The sequence below is a fragment of the Apteryx rowi genome, unplaced genomic scaffold, assembly GCF_003343035.1.
Source record: "Apteryx rowi isolate R43461 unplaced genomic scaffold, aptRow1 scaffold_7, whole genome shotgun sequence".
In the NCBI taxonomy this organism is placed as follows: Eukaryota; Metazoa; Chordata; class Aves; order Apterygiformes; family Apterygidae; genus Apteryx; species Apteryx rowi.
In genome coordinates this window covers 4866739-4888783 of record NW_020450982.1, presented here as the reverse complement: position 1 = coordinate 4888783, position 22045 = coordinate 4866739, and the positions used below count along the sequence as shown (strand labels likewise).

General features: G+C 44.4%; 1 protein-coding gene across 13 annotated transcripts in view; it reads left to right on the top strand.

Annotated features, from left to right (window-relative positions):
* The window catches only part of MAST2 (microtubule associated serine/threonine kinase 2), a 206067-nt gene extending 185484 nt beyond the window's left edge, over nucleotides 1-20583 (top strand). For 12 of the 13 annotated variants that reach the window (XM_026086767.1, XM_026086768.1, XM_026086766.1 and 9 more), the window contains 9 exons: nucleotides 252-361; nucleotides 2941-3095; nucleotides 4752-5056; nucleotides 7771-7986; nucleotides 9832-10058; nucleotides 11563-11685; nucleotides 12756-12892; nucleotides 13126-13313; nucleotides 13982-20583. In XM_026086767.1, the coding sequence (XP_025942552.1) occupies nucleotides 252-361; nucleotides 2941-3095; nucleotides 4752-5056; nucleotides 7771-7986; nucleotides 9832-10058; nucleotides 11563-11685; nucleotides 12756-12892; nucleotides 13126-13313; nucleotides 13982-16062 (3542 nt within the window). In that variant the 3' untranslated portion in view covers nucleotides 16063-20583. The remainder of the gene's footprint in view (nucleotides 1-251; nucleotides 362-2940; nucleotides 3096-4751; nucleotides 5057-7770; nucleotides 7987-9831; nucleotides 10059-11562; nucleotides 11686-12755; nucleotides 12893-13125; nucleotides 13314-13981) is intronic. The other variant, XM_026086771.1, reaches the window with a different exon arrangement.
* The last annotated feature ends 1462 nt before the right edge of the window (nucleotides 20584-22045 follow it).

The window sequence follows — 22045 nt, the reverse complement described above, 5'->3', positions numbered from 1 at the left end:
AAATTCAGTAGGTATGAAGAATGAAGTATTCTTCACTGCTTATTGTACAGGATGAGCAAAACTGGCTGGGTGTGTTTCAGTGTTAAGGAAAATACTCTTCATGGTGTGTGAACACTCAGAGTTCTTTGTAGGTAGATGAGTGGCAATCGGTGCAAAGACTGTTCTTGCATAACCATGTCCTGCTTAAGGGTATATTATAAGAGTTGTCAAYGCTTCCTGCACTGATTAAATGTGCCATGTCTTGTTCACAGCCCGGTCAGAACGGTACCAACACCTGGATTCAGAAGAGGAGGAGGATACGAATGATGATGATCATGTGGAAATTAGGCAGTTCTCCTCGTGCTCCCCAAGGTTCAGCAAGGTAAGAGTGGGATGGTTTGTTGAAAGAAAAATCTAGAGAGGAACACAATTTCAGAGGCCAATATTACTTTGTATGAGGTGGATTTTAACAACGCGGATGATAATGTAGGAGCCACATAATGTTTAGTATTCACTGAGGAAGGAAAGAGCTGTGTACCTGCTTGTTTACTCTGTGCTAATGGAAGTGCAAGACTGGTTTGAGAGTGAGATCTTGTATTTTTTAGTTTCACTAATATGTGGGGTTCTGCAGAGATCTCCCCTGTTTCTGGTGCAGTTTAATGTTTTCACTAATGATTTGGATAATGGCATAGGGAGATGTGCTTATTTCCTTCAGACAGCATCGCTCTGAAAGGGCCTTCCAGTAGGTGAGAAGATGGTATGAGGATGAAAATTGATTTTGACATCTTGGAATAATGATCTAAAATCAAAAGGATCACATGCAGTAAGAGCAAATGCGAAGTTCTACACCTGTGCTTCTCATTRTTTCAAGTACAGGATGAGGAACAAAAGATGAGGCAACAGTTTCAAAGAGAAGGATCTGGGCTAATAGTGGATCATGAGTTAAATGTGAAATTACTAAAAAGAAAAAAAAAGRCAATTATCATACTGGACAAGGAAGACTATTTTCTGCAAGGCAAATGAAGAAATCCTTTCCATCTGTTCAGCAGTAGGAAGGGCTGAGGGGAGCGCTCTGTCCTGTTCTGGGCAATGTTCTTGAAAAGAAATGTGGACCAGTAAAAGGGAGACCTGGGGGAAGGAACAAGAATGATCAGAGATCTACAAAACATAAAACTTAAAAGGAAAGCTTGGAGGGAAGTTCAGTCTAGAGCAGAGAAGACTGAGGGGAAGGCAAGACAGCAGTTTTCAAACACAAAACCCCTAGGAGGAAGGGAATACATTTCTTCCTATTTTATCTAGAATTGACATGAAGTCATGGGCATAAACTGCCACTGAGGAGTTACAGGATAGACGGTAAGAAAAAGTTTCCAATGTTGAAAAATAATTAAGCACAGGCACAGATTGCCTGGGGAATTTGTAGAATTGCCATCACTGGCAGCTTTTAAGAACAGGTTGGAGAAACATCTGCCTGGTGATTAAAAGAGAGATGGTTCTGCTTTGAGGTAGGGTAATGGACAGGATCCCCTGAGGAGGTCCCTTCTAGCCATACTTTCTGGATTTAATATGCCTTACTCAGGCCTGTACAGGTCTGGAGTTCTTCTTCAGGTGGTCTGAAATAAAAGCTGGGATTCCAGACATTTCAGAGTAGTACAACTCCGCCGTTAACTTAGATAAAACAAAGTATGTTCAGGGAGGGRAAGACGGGGAAAGAAATGCTGTTTTGATGTCTGAGCACTCTATGAACAGTATTTCCCTTTTCTTGATGAGCATGGGAGTAGGAATTTTATGCAGGGCCTCGGAAAGATATTTCAGCTTTTCGTCCAGCAGTATCTCCAGGTTTCCAATACTGAGGTCAGTCTTCAAGCACCAGTTCACTCATCTTTGTCCTCAGCTGGGCTGCAGTGGTTTAAGTAACAGTTATCATTRATTATACGGAGTTGCCCCTGATTTTCATCACCAAAAGTATTTTTAAAATTGACCTGAAGATTAGTTGAGCTTTTGAAAAAGTTCTCATGAGTACGTAAGGATTTCTCTCTCCCCCCACCCCCTTTTCTCACTGTGAGTATTTATTCATCTGTTAGACTGAAGCTTTTCTTTAGGCTTTAGTATTTTTGCCAYAAAGAGAAAAAGTTCACTTTTAATGAATTTATTTTAAGCCCTGGAAAATTATACAGCATTTGTAGTGTGGGAGGCATAAAAGACTCATTATATTTTGAAATTCTTGTCTGACAATTCAGCCATATGATTTATTAATAGTTATCTTGTTGATGCTCTGAATTTTTAATAACATTATTTTCATTAATCTCTTCTTATGTAAATTAGGTCTACAGTCAAGTGTAGTTTTAAAAGCATGGATTTTTTTGCTTAATCATTTAATTATTTAAAGACGGCTGTAAAACTAAGAGAGGCACTTTCATTAAGCTGTCAGCATTATAGTAGATTCCTTGAGGAGGGCAGGACTTTTTTGTTCCGAAATAAGCTTGGGGCAACGCTGATAGACTGATGATAATGAAATGGAGTCATGAGCATGATGCCTATCACCAAATTGAATTTGTGTAGTAAGATTTCAAGATCCAGATGCCAACCTTCAGGACTCGTGGAGCCTATTTTAGCAATTTCGCTGCTTAGATTTGAGGATTGTTGTTAAAAAGCAAAGATCTCTTAGTTTCGAAAAGTCTTCCTATTACTGTGGTGTTGTGCTGTTTACAGAGGACAGGTGTTGGGTGCTGTTGTAGAAMAGCACATTTGATGTTTCTGAAGCTTACCTTTTTCCTTTTCTCACTGGTGTACTTAGAGCATGTCACACCTGCACTGGATTCTGTGTTATTTAGTCGAGGACCATTGCCAAGTTCATGCTTTCAGCAGTTATGTGCCATTTTGAAGAGCTCGTACCCTTGACCAGGAACGGCCACGTAGGATTTTCTCTATTCTTTGTACAGAAGGATCTTTTGCTATGTGCAGGTGTACAGCAGCATGGAGCGTCTTTCCATCCATGAAGAGAGGAAGACTCCGCCACCAACGAAACGGAGCCTGAGTGAAGAAAAAGATGACCGATTAGACAGCCTGGGTGGCTTGAAGAGTCGGGACCGCAGCTGGGTGATTGGTTCTCCTGAAATGTAAGTTTAGTGGAACTGAATCTTTTGGTTTTCTTGCAGCATGTGAGAAAACCTTGTGCCTGTTCCTCGTCACTCTTAGGTCAGAAATGCTTCATATGGTGTATTTCCAAAAGTGGAACTTGAAGAGCAGAATAAATTGCAGAAAATCTCCTTAAATGTATCCTGTTAAGTACTAACATCTCCTAAACTTATAGTAAATACTTCAAATGAAGTTAAAGCCTTCATTTGCAGACAGGCTGGTTACGCTGGAGATGCGCCAACAGCAATTTTTTTCTTAAACATCAATGAATCCAAAATCTGGTGTTACCAGCCTTCTTCTCTGTTGCAGTTTAAACCATTATGGTATCCTGGGGTGCATCAGGAAGAGTGTTGCCAGCAGGTCGAGGGAGGTGATCCTCCCCCTCTACTCAGCCCTGCTGAGGCCACATCTGGAGTACTGTGTCCAGTTCTGGGCTCCCCAGTACAAGAGGGATGTGGCACTACTGGAGCAAGTCCAGCAAAGGGCTACGAAGATGATGGAGGGACTGGAGCATCTTTCTTATGAAGAAAGGCTGAGAGAGCTGGGCCTGTTTAGCCTAGAGAAGAGAAGGCTGAGAGGAGATCTTATTAACATGTACAAGTATCTTAAGGGAGGGTGTCAAGAGGATGGAGCCAGACTCTTTTCAGTGGTGCCCAGCGACAGGACGCGAGGCAATGGGCACAAACTGAAACACAGACAGTTCCATCTTAACATGAGGAAAAACTTCTTCACTGTGAGGGTGACAGAGCACTGGCACAGGTTGCCCCGAGAGGTTGTGGAGTCTCCTTCTCTGGAGATATTCAAAAGCCGCCTGGACACGATCCTGTGCAATGTGCTCTAAGTGACCTTGCTTGAGCAGAGGGGTTGGACTAGATGATCTGTAGAGGTCCCTTCCAACCTCAATCATTCTGTGATTCTGTGATTAGGAAAGTCCAAATTTTCCATAGTTCAGCATACCCCTGAAAATCTTTGCTTCTAATGAAAATGTCAGTAAAATATATGAATGCTTAGAATTTGGATACCCCACCGTGCATCCAGTATGACTGAAGTAATTGTCGAACTTCTCTTAAGAAGGGATATTTCTCATTTTTTTTTATAACTCCTGTAAAGCTTTTTCACTAATATGTGGCATTACAAAGATCATAAAATGTGATTATGATCTCATCTGTATGACTCTATTCAAAAATCATTTTATAGATTACGTGTTTAACTGATAAACACTTCATCTTGTATCAGGCCTTCCTTGCTTGAAATTTACAGTAATTTTGAAAGCAAAATTAGCAATCTAATTCCAAAAGGAATGTGGATGATGATTTGCATCTGCCCTTTTTTGGTAATTGATTGGAATAATATTTTATTTCATATTCATTGTATTGTGTTTTTGTTTGGTTTTATTCCTTCCCTTCTTAGAAGGTTAATAATGGAATATTTTGGAAATCTAAACTCAGGTAGCGCCCCAAGCCTTTGCTGGTTTATATCCTAATGGTGTAGCTTGGCCTCCTAGCTACATCCGAAATGGCCTTCAGACGTTGGAGTTGGGCCTCTGCACTACTTTTGTTCTGGGTCTGCTGTTTGCCCGTTGAAGTTCGTTATTCCCGTAACGTAACCGAGCGACTCTGTCTTGTTTTTTCTCCTAGACTGCGTAAGCGCCTCTCTATGTCTGAATCCTCGCACACGGAGAGCGACTCGAGCCCGCCCCTGACGGTGCGCCGGCGCTGCTCGGGCCTCCTCGACATGCCCCGGTTTGCCATCTCGGCCGACGAGGAGGGCGGCGTGCTCAAGCGGCCGCAGTCGGAGGGGATGCTGCTGTGCGCCGGGCCGGCCCGCGAGGGGCTGCCCCTGCCCATCCCAGAGCAGCCCCTGGAGCAAGAGCCGCAGCTCGAGGGCGAGGCGGGACCCACGACCCCCTCCACGGCCGCCAGCAGCGCCTCGACGCTCACGGGTATGCATGCGGTGTGGCGGCGGCGCGGTCCCAAAGGGAGCCGTTTTCGTTTTGCAGATACGAACTGTGTAGCAATGTGGATTTGGATGGTCAGGGGCTGCGACTGTCTCATGCTGAGGAGTATTTTAGTATGGTTTTGTGGCTCTGCTTGCCTTTAAAGCAACACCAGTGGTTTAATCTCGTCAAAATTGCATCTTTTATTGCAGTCCTGTCATTTCAAATTGATTAAGGTCTTCTCATGCTTGAGACCCATTTACTCTTAATAGGATCTGCGCCTACCTGAGGCAGAATTTTTTTCAGCAGTWATCAGAGCAGGTCACTTCTGAGTTGAGCTGGAGAATAAGGATGTTTAACTCATTAACAAAAAAACACTTCCCATGTTATATATATTTTTTTCCTCTGAAAAGCTCTGGTTTGGAGTAAGGACTTGAAATTTGCCAAGGGAGTGGCTTTTGTGTCAGGGACACGCTATTTGCTACCTCAGCCAAATATACCCGAATTTGGCCAAGTTGCAAGCTGAAAAACATGCAGCTTGCATAGGTTTAGTAGAGTTATCTTAGAACCAGTGTTTGGATTCACAGATGGCTCTGCCCGTCCTGGGGCCCTTCTGCAGCCCTGGTCTGAGCAGCGCTTTCCCATGATGGGAGCCCTGGGCTGCTGCCGCCCGAGGCTGAGCCCCCGGTGCTGGGCATTTGAATTGAAGGCGGGGGGGAGAAAGACAGGCTTGGAGAGTAGGTGATGTGGGTGAAGTGGTGTTGTCTGGCCAAAGCCAACTGGAGCAAGGGAAAAGGCTGGACTCGAAAGCTGGTATTTGAGAAGGAAGGCATATTGGAGGAAGGAGGAACTAGAGTGCAGCATTGAGGAGTAAGGACTAACTGGGTAAGAAAATAAGAAACAAGGTGCTAGAGTAAACTGGGAGCAAGCAGGCAGAGAGACTGTGGATGTACTGAGGGCGGAAAGGAAAGGGATACCGAACAAGAGTCGGAGCAGCAGTGAGACTGAACAGGAACACAGTGAAGGGCACTGAGCAAATGTGGTGGTGGATTGACAGCAGGAGGTGGAAAGGCCTTAGAGCAAGCTTGCCTCCAAGCCTGGAGTGAAACCCAAGGTTCCCACCTCCCATTATTGCTCTTCTGCAATCCCGTCTGAGTGCAGTTTGCTCACAAATTGTCCCATTCCCCTCTATGGCCGATTCTCTCAGAAGCTGAGAGCCTGGTGCTGCCATCACTTATTCCATTAACTCATGTGCGAAGCTGTAGGTATGATGGAAGTGATCTACCACACCCTGAGATGACACAAGTGCCAAGGTGAAAGTGTGGGATAGAAATCTTAGCTTCTCCATTTCATACTGAGAGCCTAGAAACATGCAAATAAAAATTAAAGAATACTCTCATTGCAAATTTGAGTATCTAAAAGTTGTGATATGCAAAAAAGAAACTTCTCTGAGCAGCCTGCACCCTTGTGCATTAGAACAGTCTTTAATTCCATGCTCCTCAGATCTTCCAGTGCCTTGGTCGGTGCCTGGGATTCAAGGATACCATTGCTTCGGTGCATCCCCTGCCTGCAAAGTAAAGTCAGAGGCAGGGGATTGCAGGAAAAAGAATTTCATTCCCGTCACTGCCTCAGAGTGCTCCTCTAATGCGTAATTCAGCCTTTTCACATGCAGCCTCCGATTCTGAGTTCCTCATTGTCTGGGAGCCTAATTTGAAACTCTGTGGCTGTTAAGTGTTGAGCTGGCATCTGGTACTGCAGTCTATGGGAATGGTGCTCTGAATTTTTATTTTCGTGGTACTTCCTGCTTTTAGTATGCAGAGCAGTGGTGCCCACTTAAATAACAGTGATCAATGTTTTGTTCTGTCCTCCTTGTTCAAAATGTGGCCCTTAGGCTTTATTTATTGCACGCCGTTCCAAATTTGCTTTTGAAGACAGAGTGATTAATTTCCCTCATGGACTTGCTGCGTTGCTCACCGCTTGCATTTCTGAGCACCTTGCAAGTTCCAATTAATGTATTTTCACAGGTGCCCCCTTAAGGTATCAGCTGGGGAACCGAGGCACAGAGCTTGAGGACACCCTCCCCTCCTGTACCTGCTAATGCTGCATGCCCAGTCTGAGAAGCTTGGCCTGATTTTGCAGTTTACTTTGCATTTTATATACAATTATAGAAGGTTAAGTAATTCAAGACTGAATCGTGATGGTGCACAGAAAGGGGCAAATTAAGATTGTCATCGAAATCCAAGTTTTTGCTTTCCCTGACTTTAGTACCTTAGTATTCTCTTAAAGTGGATTTTTTATGTGTAAGTACAATAAAACCTGGTTCTTCTATTACAGACAGGTTTTAACTTTAAGATCGACAGTTCTTGCTGGTTGTAAAAATCGAGCACTTGCCATAAACTTGTTCCCATCTATGAACAATCCTATCGAAATGGCTTGCTTACATGCAGAACTGCGCCATAGATTTAGGATTCATGCAACTCTGCTACTGAGCAATGTGATTTCATTAGCAAGCTTTTCCAACAGAATAGAAGCTGCTAATTTTCTGTGTTCAGAATAACACCATTTCTGTAAATAAGAATTCAAGCCCTGGGGTTTATTCTTAGGAAAATTTATTCTTGGACTTCATGTAAACATGACTTTGATTTAATGTATTTTGCCTGTAGGGGAATAGACTGTTAGGAATTCCCTGTGGTTCTAATCTGTTTTAATTTAAACTGTAGCTGGGAGCACTGCAGATTTCTCTGATCCACGCGCTCGCAGTAATAGCAATGAAGGCCCAGACTTTACCACTCCAAAAGCCATCAGCGATTTGGCAGTGCGGCGGGCACGACACAGGTTGCTCTCTGGGGAATCAGGGGAGAAACGTACCTCGAGACCTGTCAATAAAGTGATTAAATCAGCATCCGCTACTGCCTTGTCTCTCCTGATTCCCTCAGGTAAGAAATGCCTTGTGTTAGGCATTGTGAGAGTCTGCAAGCACCGAACAAAAGAGCTGCAGAGAGGTCCTCCCCCTTCCGCGCTCCCGGAGTAATGCCGTAGCTGGCAGAAGGGGAAAGATCCCAACTTTCACAGTTGGTGAATATTTACTGCTCTCTAGGATAACAAATACTGCTTCACCAAAGACGAGGAGTATGGTGGGGGGGGTCTGACTGCAGCTTCTGTAAATGGCAGCTGGCCCTTACTGTTTCCGGGAGTAGTTTTTGGTTTAAATTGGCTCCTGGAGCATAAACTGGTCCCTAGACAGCGGTGCAGCAAGGAGGGATATAGACCCAGAACGATTTTAACCCTCAAGGTGCTATTTGGTTGTCACGCGCTAACAACTAACCACTATGTTGTTTGGGACCTGCATGCATCTGGTGCGTTCGTGCACCGGAAAGTTTCCATAACTTCAGATAACTTGGTTAAATGCTATTGAGCGTTCAAGAATTCGATAGTGTAAGTAACTCACTAAGTAAGTTAACGCTGAATGACTTATGCTGGTGCTCAGCTCTGTCTCTAAGTAGAGACAAACCTTGACAATTCCCAATGCTGGATGGTAACTTGTAGCTAATGGCCCAGTCAGGCAGAGCTATGAAAGAGTGGTTCAGCAGGAGGCTCTCCCTACCAGGGATTTGTCCTCCTTTCCCGAGGAAAAGGCCTTGCCCCGTGTTTCCGGGCTGTACCTGTCCCTGCCTGTGTCGGAGCAGGAAATTGCACTTGGGCCATGAGTGCCAGCCCAGCAGGTCGAGCAATACCTGCTCGCCTGTCTCAGCTGGAGGCAGCCCTGAAATTGCTTCTTGGCACCGTTGGGATGATGTACATCTCATTTCGTATGGTCTGGGCGATGGTTGCTTTTTGAACTACAAACGCCCTCCTGAAAAATCTCTAAAATGGTATTTAATCACCCAGCAAAGGTTCTTCCAGAGCTGCTCTCATCTGCCAGGTAAATATGTGCTGGGTGATTCAGCAGGTGTTTCTTAACGGATTTAGGATTTCTTTTTACAGCTGCATTTAATACTCCTACTGTTTGGGGTTGTTTTACTGATGTTGACCAGCTTCACTCTAAAATGAAAGTTTTGTATTTGCTTTGTGTTTTTTGTATGTGGATATTGTTATGCTAGCAAGCAGAGTCAGATATTTTAGTCAGCCCAGCTGAGTCACAGCCACGTAAGTGAGAACTGAGATCCCCGGCTCTCCGTTTGGGAAATGCACCCTGAAATACACTTGTGATGTTGTTATAAGTAGCAGTGTTCCTGCATTAGCTACTTTTTTAGGGTTAAATATTTTTGCCCCTATGAATTTAAAACATGACCAAAATTACCTAGATGTAGTTGTCTGATCGCTTCCCAATTTTTTTTTTTTTATTACTAACTGGCTTTGACTTATCTCAGCACAAACATGCAACTTGCATCAAGATCTAGAAAGTGTCTGATCTTTTGGAGAGGGATAGTATTTCATAACCTTTAAATGGAGTATTCCAAGATTGTGCCTAGAGCAAATATTTATGATGGGTTATAAATCCCTGAAACAGAAGAAGTAAATATGTGACCCAACCATAATTCTACATGAGCAGAGCTGCTATATTAAATACATATTACCAAATGTGCTTTTTGGAAACTCTGCTGATTTTCATATTTGTAGCATGGATTAGTTAAAGCTGCAGGAAAAGCCCTGCTGGTGAAGACCACCAGCTCTTAAGGGCATTAGGAGAGATGGTTTCCTAGCTGTTCTCTAACAAGAATTTTATCTCTTTTGGAGGCCTGGTTTCCTAATTTTTGCACACCTTTGTGTCATCGCTGTAGATCACCACACGTGTTCCCCATTGGCTAGTCCAATGTCACCTCATTCTCTATCCTCAAACCCATCTTCGAGGGACTCCTCACCCAGCCGCGACTTTTCTCCTGCTATCGCAAACTTGAAACCACCAATCATCATCCATCGGGCTGGAAAGAAATATGGTTTCACTCTCCGTGCCATTCGCGTCTATATGGGTGACAGTGATATCTACACTGTGCATCACATGGTCTGGGTATGTCTCTGCTTTTCTCAAAAGAGTACCCTTGGGTCCAGAAATGCTCTCTGCCATGACTGGGGGATCTAGCTTTATAAATTGTGTTTTGCCACCCTGTTTCTGCTCTCCTTATGTGGACCCAAAGTTATCTTTTGGGGGTGGGGGAAACCCTTAAAAAATTAATAACAGCACTTTGGGTTTAAGTGTAGCAGTTTTCAAGCCCTCCACAGAATCACAGCAACCTTTCTTCTTTCTTTCTTCCCTGGTTACATGAATCCACCTCCTTTCTCCTGTAGCTCATATTTTAAAGCATGTTTCTTTGTACATACCCTCTTCCTTTCTGTTGGGTTTGTTGCATGAGGGTCAGTTATAGCTAATTTTTGCAGACCTGTGTTAGTGATGATAGTCTGCTTCAGATCAGTTCAGCCTGCCGGGGGTTTCAAAGCAGATGCTTGGAATTGATTACAAGCCTTCAAGCATCATGCTGCTGTGCTGATTGCCTCAGGATTTAGCTCTTGGTTCAGCTGTGTGCTATCTCACAAGGTCTGGTTTCTGTGTCCATATCTCTTCCTTCCCATAAATTGTGGTACTTGATCTCTGTGGTGTTTCGTAACGTATATGACTTCTAGGAATGATCCTCTCCCTGAAGCAACGTTATGTGAATTGTTGTGTAGTTAGAGAGAAGGGAGCCAGGGTAAAGGTGCTTCATTCTTTTCCACGTATCTCTGTGTTCGTTAGATAATTTGGACTTTATATGTGTTGCTCATCATTTAACACTCATTTGTGCATAAAAAAATAATCTGCAGCTGCATTCCTTCACTTGTTCCTCTCTGCTGTCCTTGGAAAATGCCGAATTTATCGAGATACTGATTTGTGACTTTTTCTGGCTGGAGGGAGAGTTGCAGTATTCTCAAGCATAACTTCACCTCACTTTAAAGGAGGCTCGCCTTTCTGCACAGTGATGGGGGAGAGGCAGCGATGTCAGGGCGACAAGATCTTATGTTGCGTAGGTTAATAAGGGATGGAAGGTGGGAAACTCCGTTTGGGATTAGATGCAATATAGACAACCTAAACGCATGGCGTGGAGTCTTATTTAAAAGCCTATTGGCCTTCTCAGATACTAGCATGTACGTGTTAAGCTGCTGCATTTGGAATAGCAAAGGAGTTGAAAAAGATTGAATACTTACCTGGAAGTCAAGAGTATCCAGTTATCATTTCTGGGTGATGAAAATTTTTGGAAGAGTGTTAAGACTCCTGCTTTGGGAGGAGCTGGTCTTTCGATCAGCTTACCCATCCTGGACATCTGCCTCGGATCAGGAGATGACTGCCAGGGAGCTGGGGGAGGAGAGGAAGAGCGCAGAGCCGTGCGTTTGGCTGTGCCGGTCAACGGTTTCTTCTGCCACCTGTGAAGCAGCTGATGCTGGCCACAGCACGAGCCGCGCCGGACGGGCTGTGAGTCCGATCTGGCCAGCAATCTTGTGCATTCCTCTTCTCAAATCAGTCATTCCCTTCTCGTTGCCAGCACGTGGAGGAAGGCGGTCCGGCTAACGAAGCAGGCCTGCGTGAAGGGGATCTGATAACCCATGTCAACGGGGAGCCTGTCCACGGACTGGTGCACACGGAAGTGGTGGAGCTGATCCTGAAGGTAGGCAATCATGCAAAATATGAAACAGCTTGTTTAAAACACTATCGCTATCTAATTTCCATTGTCTGAAATACAAAGTAAGCACATGGCACCTGGCCTTTGTTTTGCGAAAACTTACTGCTGTAGCCTGATCCCTATATCTGCAAAATTGTCCGCATGTAGTTTAAGCTGAATTCCAACATTTTCGGTGAGAAATAAGGACCCGCCAGATGCATAGTTAACAGCATCAGTGAGAAAGGTTAATAAGATTTAAGTATACCTTTCCTCAAGCATCACTTTAAGAAACAAATACCTTCAAAATTTTCCAAATTACTTTTTTTTTTTTTTTGGCTTTAGGCTGTGCTAATGTTATTAGCTCTTAATACTGCTTTCTCAAGGATTATTCCCAGTGGTATTTAAAAGCAGCTTTGTAATGGTTGGTCTTAAAATTGTCCAGTTAAATGACTTGCATTTTGATACCTCCTCTGAGCTGAATTCATTATGTAAATAAAACCTGAAGTTTTAGACAGTTCCAAGAAGTCTTTGGGATTGCAAATATAGGAGCAATTTTTTTTGAGTTGAGTGAGACAAGCCATGCTCTGTGGCGCAGATTCATCTTGACAGATGCCTGATACGCTCACATCTGCCATCACTCAGAGCCCTGGAAATAGCAAGTAGGACTAGTGACAGAATATCACTTTGTTCAAGTTTCCAAACAGAAGATGCCTGATGGTATCATTTAATAGTATTTATTCAGCATCTAGCACCACCGCATTTTGATGTTATGTAAGTATTAAACTGAGGCAGTTGGGATGTCAATGGGAGAGGTCAGATGCCATGTTCTCTCTGCTCTGGGAAGCTTTCCCCACCAGCTGGGATCTGATTTAATCATTTGTGAAAGCCTGACTAAAGAGGGCTCTCTCTCAGCTCTTCCTTAATAAATGATAGGTGGAAATGCAAAGAGGGAAATGGAGTTTGACATAGGATTACAAAATGGCAGTCAGTAATAAACCAGCCATCTACCTGCTTAGCTTGCAGATCTGCTTCGAAAAGCTGTGTTTTAAACAATGTCTGCTTGTTGTTTCTGACAGAGTGGAAATAAAGTGTCCATCTCGACCACGCCATTTGAGAACACGTCGATCAAAGTTGGGCCAGCTCGAAAGGCCAGCTACAAATCCAAGATGGCTCGTAGGAACAAGAAAAGCAAAACTAAAGATGGTCAGGAAAGGTTAGTGTTGATGTTTCTCTGTGAAAATAGGTGGAAACCAATATAATGTGACAGAGATTTTTGTCAAGGCAATTTGCAGATGATGTCTGCCAGCAGGCACATTCTTTGATTTTTCTTTTTTTCTTTTTGTTTTCTTTTGTTCTTTAACTGGGCTATTAAATTGACTGAAATGGGCTGATAAATATAAATAACTCATTTGGACTTGTAAACAACTTTTTAATGCTTTTCCACAGTAAGAAGAAGAGTTCTTTGTTCAGGAAGATCACTAAGCAAGCATCACTACTTCACACCAGCCGTAGTTTGTCTTCTCTAAACCGCTCGCTCTCTTCTGGAGAAAGTGTACCTGGTTCTCCAACTCACAACCTGTCTCCCCGATCACCTACGCAGAGTTACAGATCCACACCCGAGTCTGTACACTCAGGTAAAAAAAAAAAAAAAAAAAAAAAGGTGTGTGGGGGGATGACACAAGACTTGGAGAAGATTTTAATGTTTACTTATTGATTCATTTTTGAAGTACAATACACAGCAGCAGGTAGTAGATCTGGTTTTGAAGTAAAATGATAACTGCTACATAGCTTACCTTAAGGATGGATGTATTCTCATTCATTTATTCATGAAAAAATGAAAATCCATACGCCTTTTTAAGAATGCAAGTGCTGAGCTACATTATCCTTTCGCTTTGATGCAAATGTGTGTTGTAAGTTGCAATGTTTTTATAGCAGTTTGACACATTTTCTGTATTAGTTCTGAAAAAAGGAATCAAAACACTATGGAAAAGTCATAGTTGAAAATTAGATTAGCTGACAGAAGAAAGGGATTTGCATCCTGAGAATAGCATTGAAACACATGGTTTATCTGTGTGGAGTTTTTGCAGAGAAAATGTTCTGGTAGCAGAATGTTTCTTCCTGTGTTCTGGTATTGTGACAATGATGTGAATTTTCAATGGAAGCCGTAGAATATTACCTCGTAATATTACTGCAGTGGTTTATAATAGCGTGGCGTTTTGTGTTATCTTTGCCTGTCTTATTTTCAATAACTTGTTTTAATAGTCAAATATATAATAATCTTTTTGGTCTTTTTTTTTTTAAGTTGGTGGCAATTCTTCCCAGAGCAGCTCTCCCAGTTCCAGTGTCCCCAATTCTCCAGCCAGCTCTGGACACATCCGACCTAGTTCTCTGCATGGACTGGCACCAAAGCTTCAAAGGCAGTATAGGTCTCCGAGGCGTAAATCTGCAGGAAATATCCCTCTGTCACCACTAGCTCACACTCCATCACCAACGCCACAGTCCACATCCCCGCAGCGCTCCCCTTCTCCTTTACCAGGGCATTCAGTTGGCAGCTCCAGTATTATTCAGTCGTTTCCAGTAAAACTACACTCCTCTCCACCACTGGTAAGACAAATTTCTCGGCCCAAAAGTGCTGAGCCCCCTAGGTCTCCTTTGCTGAAGAGAGTCCAGTCGGCGGAGAAACTGGCTGCCTCACTGTCGTCTTCTGAGAAGAAGCTGGCTTCCTCGCGAAAGCATAGCTTGGATATCTCTCATTCTGAATTTAAGAAGGAAATGCTACAGAGGGATCCTAGTCTCCAGAGCTTACAAGAATCTGCGAATGAAACAACAGGTGGAAAACTTGGACTAGCGGAAAAGGGGATGTTGCAGAAGCCAGGCTCCAGGAAGCTGGGTGCTATTCGACAAGACAGAGTGGAGAGGAGAGAGTCTCTGCAAAAGCAGGAGGCCATAAGAGAAGTAGATTCCTCAGAAGATGAAACAGATGATGGTTCAGAGGATAGTCAGGATGGGAGAAGACTGGACAAGCCACCTGACAGTGGAGACCAAGGCTCCGATTCTTTTAACGAGGATAAGTTTTCCTCTAAATTGGAAAGCAAGGATAGTATTGAAGATGATGCCTTTCTACCTGAAGATCCGAAAGGTACGGAAGATTTGCAGAAGGTAAATAATCAGCAAGCCAAGGCTGTTTCAGAGCTGCTGCAAACTAGCGTACACCCTTCCCCATCAGAGGCCCTCCCAAGAACTGCTCCAGAAAAATTAGCAAACTCAGAAAAGCCATTCCTAAGATCAGAAACAATTGCAAGGGAACATAAATTGCCAGAAACCAAAACTTTTGAGTATTTTAGTCAAGAAGAAAAGTCTTATGAAGCAATCAAAGACTTAGGGAAAACTACTAGTACTCCAAAAACAATAGATCACACAGAGCATATACAGTGCCCATCCATGAAACCTCTTAAACTTGAACAAGGTGACTCTTCAGGGGCCTCGTGTGGTAAGCTTGACCTGAAAGACTCTCTGCTAACAGAAATCAGTCAGAAAAAACACGACTCTAAACCTCTGCTAGCTCTTTCTCCATGTTGCACAGCAAGCGTGAGCGTTACGCTCTCAACAAGCCGTGGGGATGGCAGTGCCRAGGGTCACAAAGAGACACTGCAGCCTGTAGAACACAGCAGCCCCTTTCTGTATCCTGGAAGCAGGAGTGAAACATCCCCCAAAAGTCCTAGTACCGAAAAACAGCCCAGCTCGTCCCAAGCAGAGAGTGTTTCAGCTGCTAGCAAAATGAGCCAGGGCAGTGCCCCAGGTACTGTGTCCTCCCCACTTCCTGTCCCCAGTGCTATTGAAAGAGCGCTCTCCGTGTCCCAGCTAGTACCACTGGCGCAGAGTGTCTTGGGACCTCTGAAGCTCAGTATGGCTGGTTCTGGCGAGCCGGAAAAGAGGAAGGATTTCCCCCATTTGGGTGCCTCCTGTAAAGAGGAGAGGGATTCAAAACAAAAAAAGCAGGAAACTTTACAAGCAGGACCGTGTCAAGAGAGCGCCAAACCTCCTAGCACCGGCAGCCTGACCACGAGGAGCGGATCCTGCATGGAGTCATTGCATGCAGCGAAGCTGTGGGAGACAACGTGTCCTGCGGGGGCGAAAAAGGAGCCAACTTTTAGCAGTTCTAAATCATCTGAAGCTTTGGGAAGTAGCTGCAAAAGCGCTCCGTCGAAGGAGCTATCGCACGCTCTGGGACAGCCCGTTTTGGGGGCCTCTCCTCTGCCAGATGGCAGCACGAGGCCCTGTAAAGACGGGACTCTCACGCAAGGGAAAAGCAAAGAGGTTGGAAGTCAGTTAAAAGTACAAGACTTTCCTCTGTCACATGATGGTGCTGTGAAGAAAACATAGCAGCATCCCTGGTACACACAGACTGGAGCGTTCCACAGTCAAAATAGAGACTGCATGTTTGAATTTTGTAATATACACTAATATAAAATAGAACTTGTGTACATCTATTTTTGGGAGGGTTTTTTTCATACTGTTTTTTGTGTTTTTTTCATCCTTGCTATTCTATTTTTGTACACAGTAATGCTTGCCATTTGAGGTCTCTTTAGAACAGGGTATCTTTAAAGCAGGGCTTAAGAAACAGTTTGCTGATTTTTCCCTTCCTGCCCTTTTATTTTGCCCTCAGTTTAGGGCCTGTTGTGCTCTTCTCTCCAATTCCCCGTTGATTTGAGATCCCCCAAAATTCTGAGTGCGAAAAAGGCAGCTTGCTTTAAAATCTTTGCTTTTCAACCTTCTCTTTCAAATGTCATTGAAGTTCACAAATTTCAAGTATTTGCTTTGAGTTTACAGGCCAATTTTCTTTGACAAGGAGGACAAAATACTTTCTGGTCCACTAGTTATTCTGGAAATACAAACCGTCTTCAATCTTTGCCACTGTATGCATTTACAGTCCTGCATACACCATTGAGTCCCTCGCCTCCATATCCTTAGGCTAGGGTGGAGGGATCAGACAGAGGGATATTCCTATCTTCTCTTTAAACCAATTATGAATATTTTTTCAATGGAATTATCAGAGAGAAAACCTCCAATCTGTGAGCTGTTTTTTTGGGGGGAGGGGTTGATTGTTTTTACTTATTGTTTATGGGACACAAGGCAACTCTTCCCTCTGTGTTTTTAAAATTTTAATGATATTTTATCTTCCCTTCTCTGACTTCAATTTGTAACTTGCCCTGCCTCAGAATAAATGACCCCCAGGAAAGGGGTGCCATGTAGGTTGATTTTAAAGTAGGGAAATTTATAGTCATGTGCTCTTCARTATGGTTTGGGCAAAGTTGCTTCAATGATAAATGAGCTTTGGAGACTTTTCCTTCTCTTGGTGAGTCTAAATAGGTAGGGATTTTAAGGTGTTCCTTAATAGTTCTGAACTAGGGCTTGGAAAACTCGCTGAGTTTTCTAAATCTGCCTGTTTAAAAAATATATATATATATCCCATGAGGAGTTCTGACTCCTTGAGTTCTGTGGACAAGCTGCAAGCAGACTTCAAAACACATGTGATATTTCAAGATTTCAGCTTTGACAGCTAGGTTATTTCCACTGCTGAGGTCACTTGGTTCCTTTAAAAATTACTATTTGCTCTTAGGTTTAGACATTGCTTTGCTTTGAGTGTGACCGGCTCTGGATAACAGTGCTCTTTGCTGAGGATTAGATCAATAGTAATACGCCAGTAAACGTGTTGGATGGTGATACCTATAGCACTGTAAGCCATTTCTTCATCCAGTTAAAGGTTCCTGTCGATGAACACTCCCGTCATTTTCCCCAGATTAGGCTCAGCTTTTATTCTAGTCTTGTCTGAGTATATCTTCCTGTGGATCACCCTCAAYAGCTAGTCTCCTGCTCACTGGCTTACTCTGTTAGAAGCAGAATGACTGTGCAACAGTATCTCAAGGCTAAAAACTGCATCTGTTGGTCTGGTCTCATTATACCGCTGCCTCTTCCATTGTCTCAGCCTCTCTGAAACTTGAAGTTCTGATTCACTTTCCTGAAATGTAAATATGGTTTTTATATAGGAATTTATTTTCTCCATCTCTTTTGACTTGATTTCAACTCAATCCACAGATCACAAAAAAATCTCTGTAACCCTGCCCTGTCTCTTTCTATATAACCATTTTTTTTTCTAATCTATATCTGATTTTTGGCTGCTTGGATTTCATTTCTGGACCAAGTTTTGATTTGATTTGAGCTTTTCTTTTAACATGTTTAAACTAGTGTTTACTCTGTGTGTCTGTGTGAACATGTATGGTGTTTTTAATACACTAGCAAAAGCCTCAAAGCTCTCAGATAACATGTAAATAAATCTTGCTGTGACAGTATTGAGAGCAGGGCCTGCTGGACTGTCTCTTTGCTCTTTCTGCTGGAATTCGTAGGCTATTTGTATGCACTCGGTTTGCAATTATAAGCCACAATATTTCCACCACCCTGTCAGGGTCCTGGGTATCTCCAACCTTTCAAAGGACTCTTACTGATGAGTATCATTCTGTGCTGATTTTGGAGCAGTAGCAAGTAAGGAACAGATTTGGCAGGATCTGATACTTGATCTGGCTGGTTTTCTCCCTGATGGGTTGAAATGCTAAAAAATTGCTGAGAAACAAGGTCTGATTGGCGGTACAGCGTAAAATATAATTCATGGGAATAATGAAAAATTGATTGAGCATCATGATTCTGTGGTAATTTTGAAGAGGAGTCTCAAGTTTATCTCTAGGGAGTGCCTAGCTGTGGCAAGATGTAACCCAGGGAAGTCTCCATATAAGATAAGTAGTGAGTCCAGGGTTGTGCGAGGACGTGGTTCAACCTTGCTGTTCCCTTGGTGGTGGATCTTCTGCGTGTCCCCATCTCCTTCTCCAGCGTGGAGGCGCAGCTTATTCTGYGAGTGTGCTCTCGGAGCATCCGTGAGGCGATCTGGGTTTAAAAAAGTTAAAGGGAAAGCAAACCACTGCTCTGCGAGCGGGCTTTTTAACCCGGGTCCTTCTGAGCATTCAGCTCAGCTCATTAGTTGAACAAGCTTAAATACGGGAGCAGGGAGTTCCTGGGGCTGCTTAAAACAGACGGGGTACGAGGGGGCAGCGGTGCAGAGAGATGCTTCATGCATCCGTTCTCTCTGATACATGAGTTTTCCAGTTCAGGAGGAAATGAAAATGCTGCCCGCATTTTTCTAAATGCGCGTATTAAGTCCTCTTCCGGGGCACTATAAATGAGGGGAGGGAGGACCAAAACCACGTTTTCCATGATATGCAGTGTACTCCAGTGCTTCTGAATGCCTTTTCAGCACGGTACTGAAGGGTTCTGGYGGCACTGGCCCAGCAGAGGGGTTTAAGTTACGTCTGTGCCAGGTCTGCTGGGGTCACAGATACCTGTGGTGGGACGTGCAGATTGGGATGTGACCGTCTAAAGGTACCAGCTGCATTAGCTGCTCACTCCCTCTCTTTGCAGCCGGTAGTTCAGTGGTGAATTTCAGTATTACTTTTTTTTTTTTTCCTTAAGATGAGTGAAGAACCTTGGTATGTCACAGCTTTTGCTGCTTTTGCCTGAATTGGCCAAAGAAGAGGTGAGATATATATATTTGGTCACCTCCTTCGTAGCTACGGTACAGACAGCGACCAGTGCAATTTTAAAAACCTGTCTTTTTGGAAGCCAAAGCCAAACAGCATTACCAGGAAAGCATCCGTTCCTAGAGAAATCTCCTATCCCCCATCAAGCCCCAAATTGCCCTCCGTATGCCAGGTGCACCATCTTCCTGGTTACACGTTCTTTCAAATTTATATGGTGCATCATAGCAAAACTTTTCAGTAAGAAGTTTGTTTTTTTTCTGTGAAACCGTGATACTAAAGCAGATACATACACCAATATTTATTACTGCTAAGTATTGCTTAAATAGCTCTGCTGATAACCTTGCAAACTTTGGGGGGCGATGAGATGTTGGAAAACCCTGTATGTGAAGAGTGAGAGTGTGTTTGTGTGCACRGGTGCACTGTATAGCTTTTCCCGGTACAAGATGTGACCCACRTTACCTGAACGAAGCGTTTGGCAAGCTGAGAAGTCGCCCCCTGTAAATAACACTGAGTCAGGTTAGGTAGGAGGTAAAAGCACGTGCGTGCGTGTGCTGTGTGTGCGGTGAGTGAGATACGCACATAACCATCTAAATGTTGCTTTCCCGATTCATTTTCCCGTTTCGTTTGGTTGGTTTGGATGCGTTTCTTGCCTCTCTTCGGTTTTGGAGTTGCAGTGTAGAAGTTAGTTCTGGTCCTTGCCGCTCTTCTCCGTTGCTGCATCCAGCCAACGCGTTCCTGCACCATGCCTCGTTTCAGTGTTACTTTCCCCTTTGTCTCTGACTGTTGCAGACTAAGAGAAATGGGTGATATTTATTGTAAATATTAGACTTTAGCGTTGTAATGGCCACTCCTGGGTCTGAATGTCAGAGCCTTTGGCTGCTAATATACTAAAGAGCGCTTGCCGGGGGAATGGGTAGGAGTGAGCAGTGGTTTTGGTTTCCACACTTGCATAAAGGTGTGATTTGGAGTATTTTTTTTTCTTTCTTCCGAAGAGGGGAGGATAAAGTCTTTCTCTGGTTTTCTCTTACTGGATGTGAAGGATAATTCTGTACTTCTAGTAGAAGATTTGACAGAAGTGTGTGTTTACGTTGTGTTCAATTACCATATCCAGGTGGCTTGAGAGCACCTTTTAAGCTGGGCTCTGTCAAGCTGTGTCACTCAGCACTTAGCTAGAAAAGAGAAAAGTGTGGAATTTACGTGTTTTTAGAAACTTGAACAATTGCCACATAATAGCAGTGCAATAATTTTTATTCATGTTGTACCTGCATGTCGATGTTCAAATCCTCCTCCAAAATAAACAAGKTTTTTTTTACATAAATTCAAGCTTATGTTCATTTCTTCTTCTTCTTTTTTTTTTTTTTCCTTTTCTCCCTGGAAGAGTTGTGGCACAGCTGTGCCTTCAATGCTGCAAACTCCACAGGCTGTTTGGCAATGCAGAAAGTGTGCGGCAAAGTGTCTGTATATCAGAGGTATCAGGGTCAATCTGCGAGATTAGCTGGGGTTTTCCACTCCACAGGCCAGATGTATGGATAAGCCAAAGCTTTCGCCTCTGAAACTCGAGCCCAGAATTTGCCCTCCTCCACCGAGAGCCCCGTAAGCGTTCAGTATCCGATGTCAGCGCTAGCGAAAGATCCCAGCTTCGGCTCGGCTCATTCCTGCTCTGCCCGCAAAGAGCCGTCGGACGAGCGCGCCGCAGGGAGGAGGCCGTGGGCTGCCTGCGTCCAGCTCGTCCCTCTGCAGGACGGCGGCTGTTGCTCCGGCAGGACCTCAGGCCTCGGCCTCGCTCCTCTTCCTCACCCTAGTGTCTACTCTGGCGCACGTAGTGCTGCAACGGTTCCACGTACAATAGTTGATGGACGTATAAACTACGTGCACGATTAAAACCCAAGGGGCAGTGGCTGCCGGTGGCACAGGTACAGTGTTGGCTTGCGCTAGCCGAATGGCGTGAGCCGGCAGGAGCTGTGTAGCCTCCTTTGGCCCCCAGTTATTTAGGCTGTCTTGGCAACGTGCCGCCTGAACCTTTTCGAGAGCAGCCCTTTGCCTTGGCATTTGATCTTGTGAAAAGCCTCCAAAGGATTATTTCTGTCCTTGGGAACAAAAAGCTGCGGAGACACTAGTATCTGGTGGGATTGGGCTTGGCCTGCTTCATTTGCTCTGCTCTTGGGGATGCTCAGGATGTCCCGTGTCTCCTTGCTCCAGAGAAGATGCTGGTCAGAAAGCTGGGCTGAAACACGGCCCTGTCCGAGGAGTCTTGCAGTGCCTCTGCTAGCAGCAGCTCGCAAACCTGCTGTTGTCATTACTGATGGGGATTCTTTAAAAGAGTGACATTCATGCCCACACCAAGAGGGACATCGGGTCTCGAAGGAAGGGGAGGTGCAAAGCACCCAGCAGAAGCAGATCTCCCCTTCCGTAGCATTGACCAAGCTATGTTCAATGGTCGGGGAGACAGATGGTGCCTCCGTGGTGTGCGTGGAGTCCCTCGTCTCCGCAGCCCCGGCTGCGACGGGAGCTGCCTGGCCCTAAATCGCGCTGACGGATGGAAACGTTGGTGGGAGAGCGGAGCCCGCAGAGGTCCAAGGATCCACCGCCGCGGGCCTGCTGGGAGGTTGCGGGGACGGGTCTTGATGCCATGCCAGAAGCATCTCCACCGTCTCAGGTGTGCTTGGACGATGGACTGACTTTGCGTGGGTTTAGCTCGGATCAGGCTCAGGCCCAGGCTGCAAGAGGAGCAGCGTGTGGGTGATTTCGGACTGAGCCCGGGCTGCTTGCTCGCAAGCCCC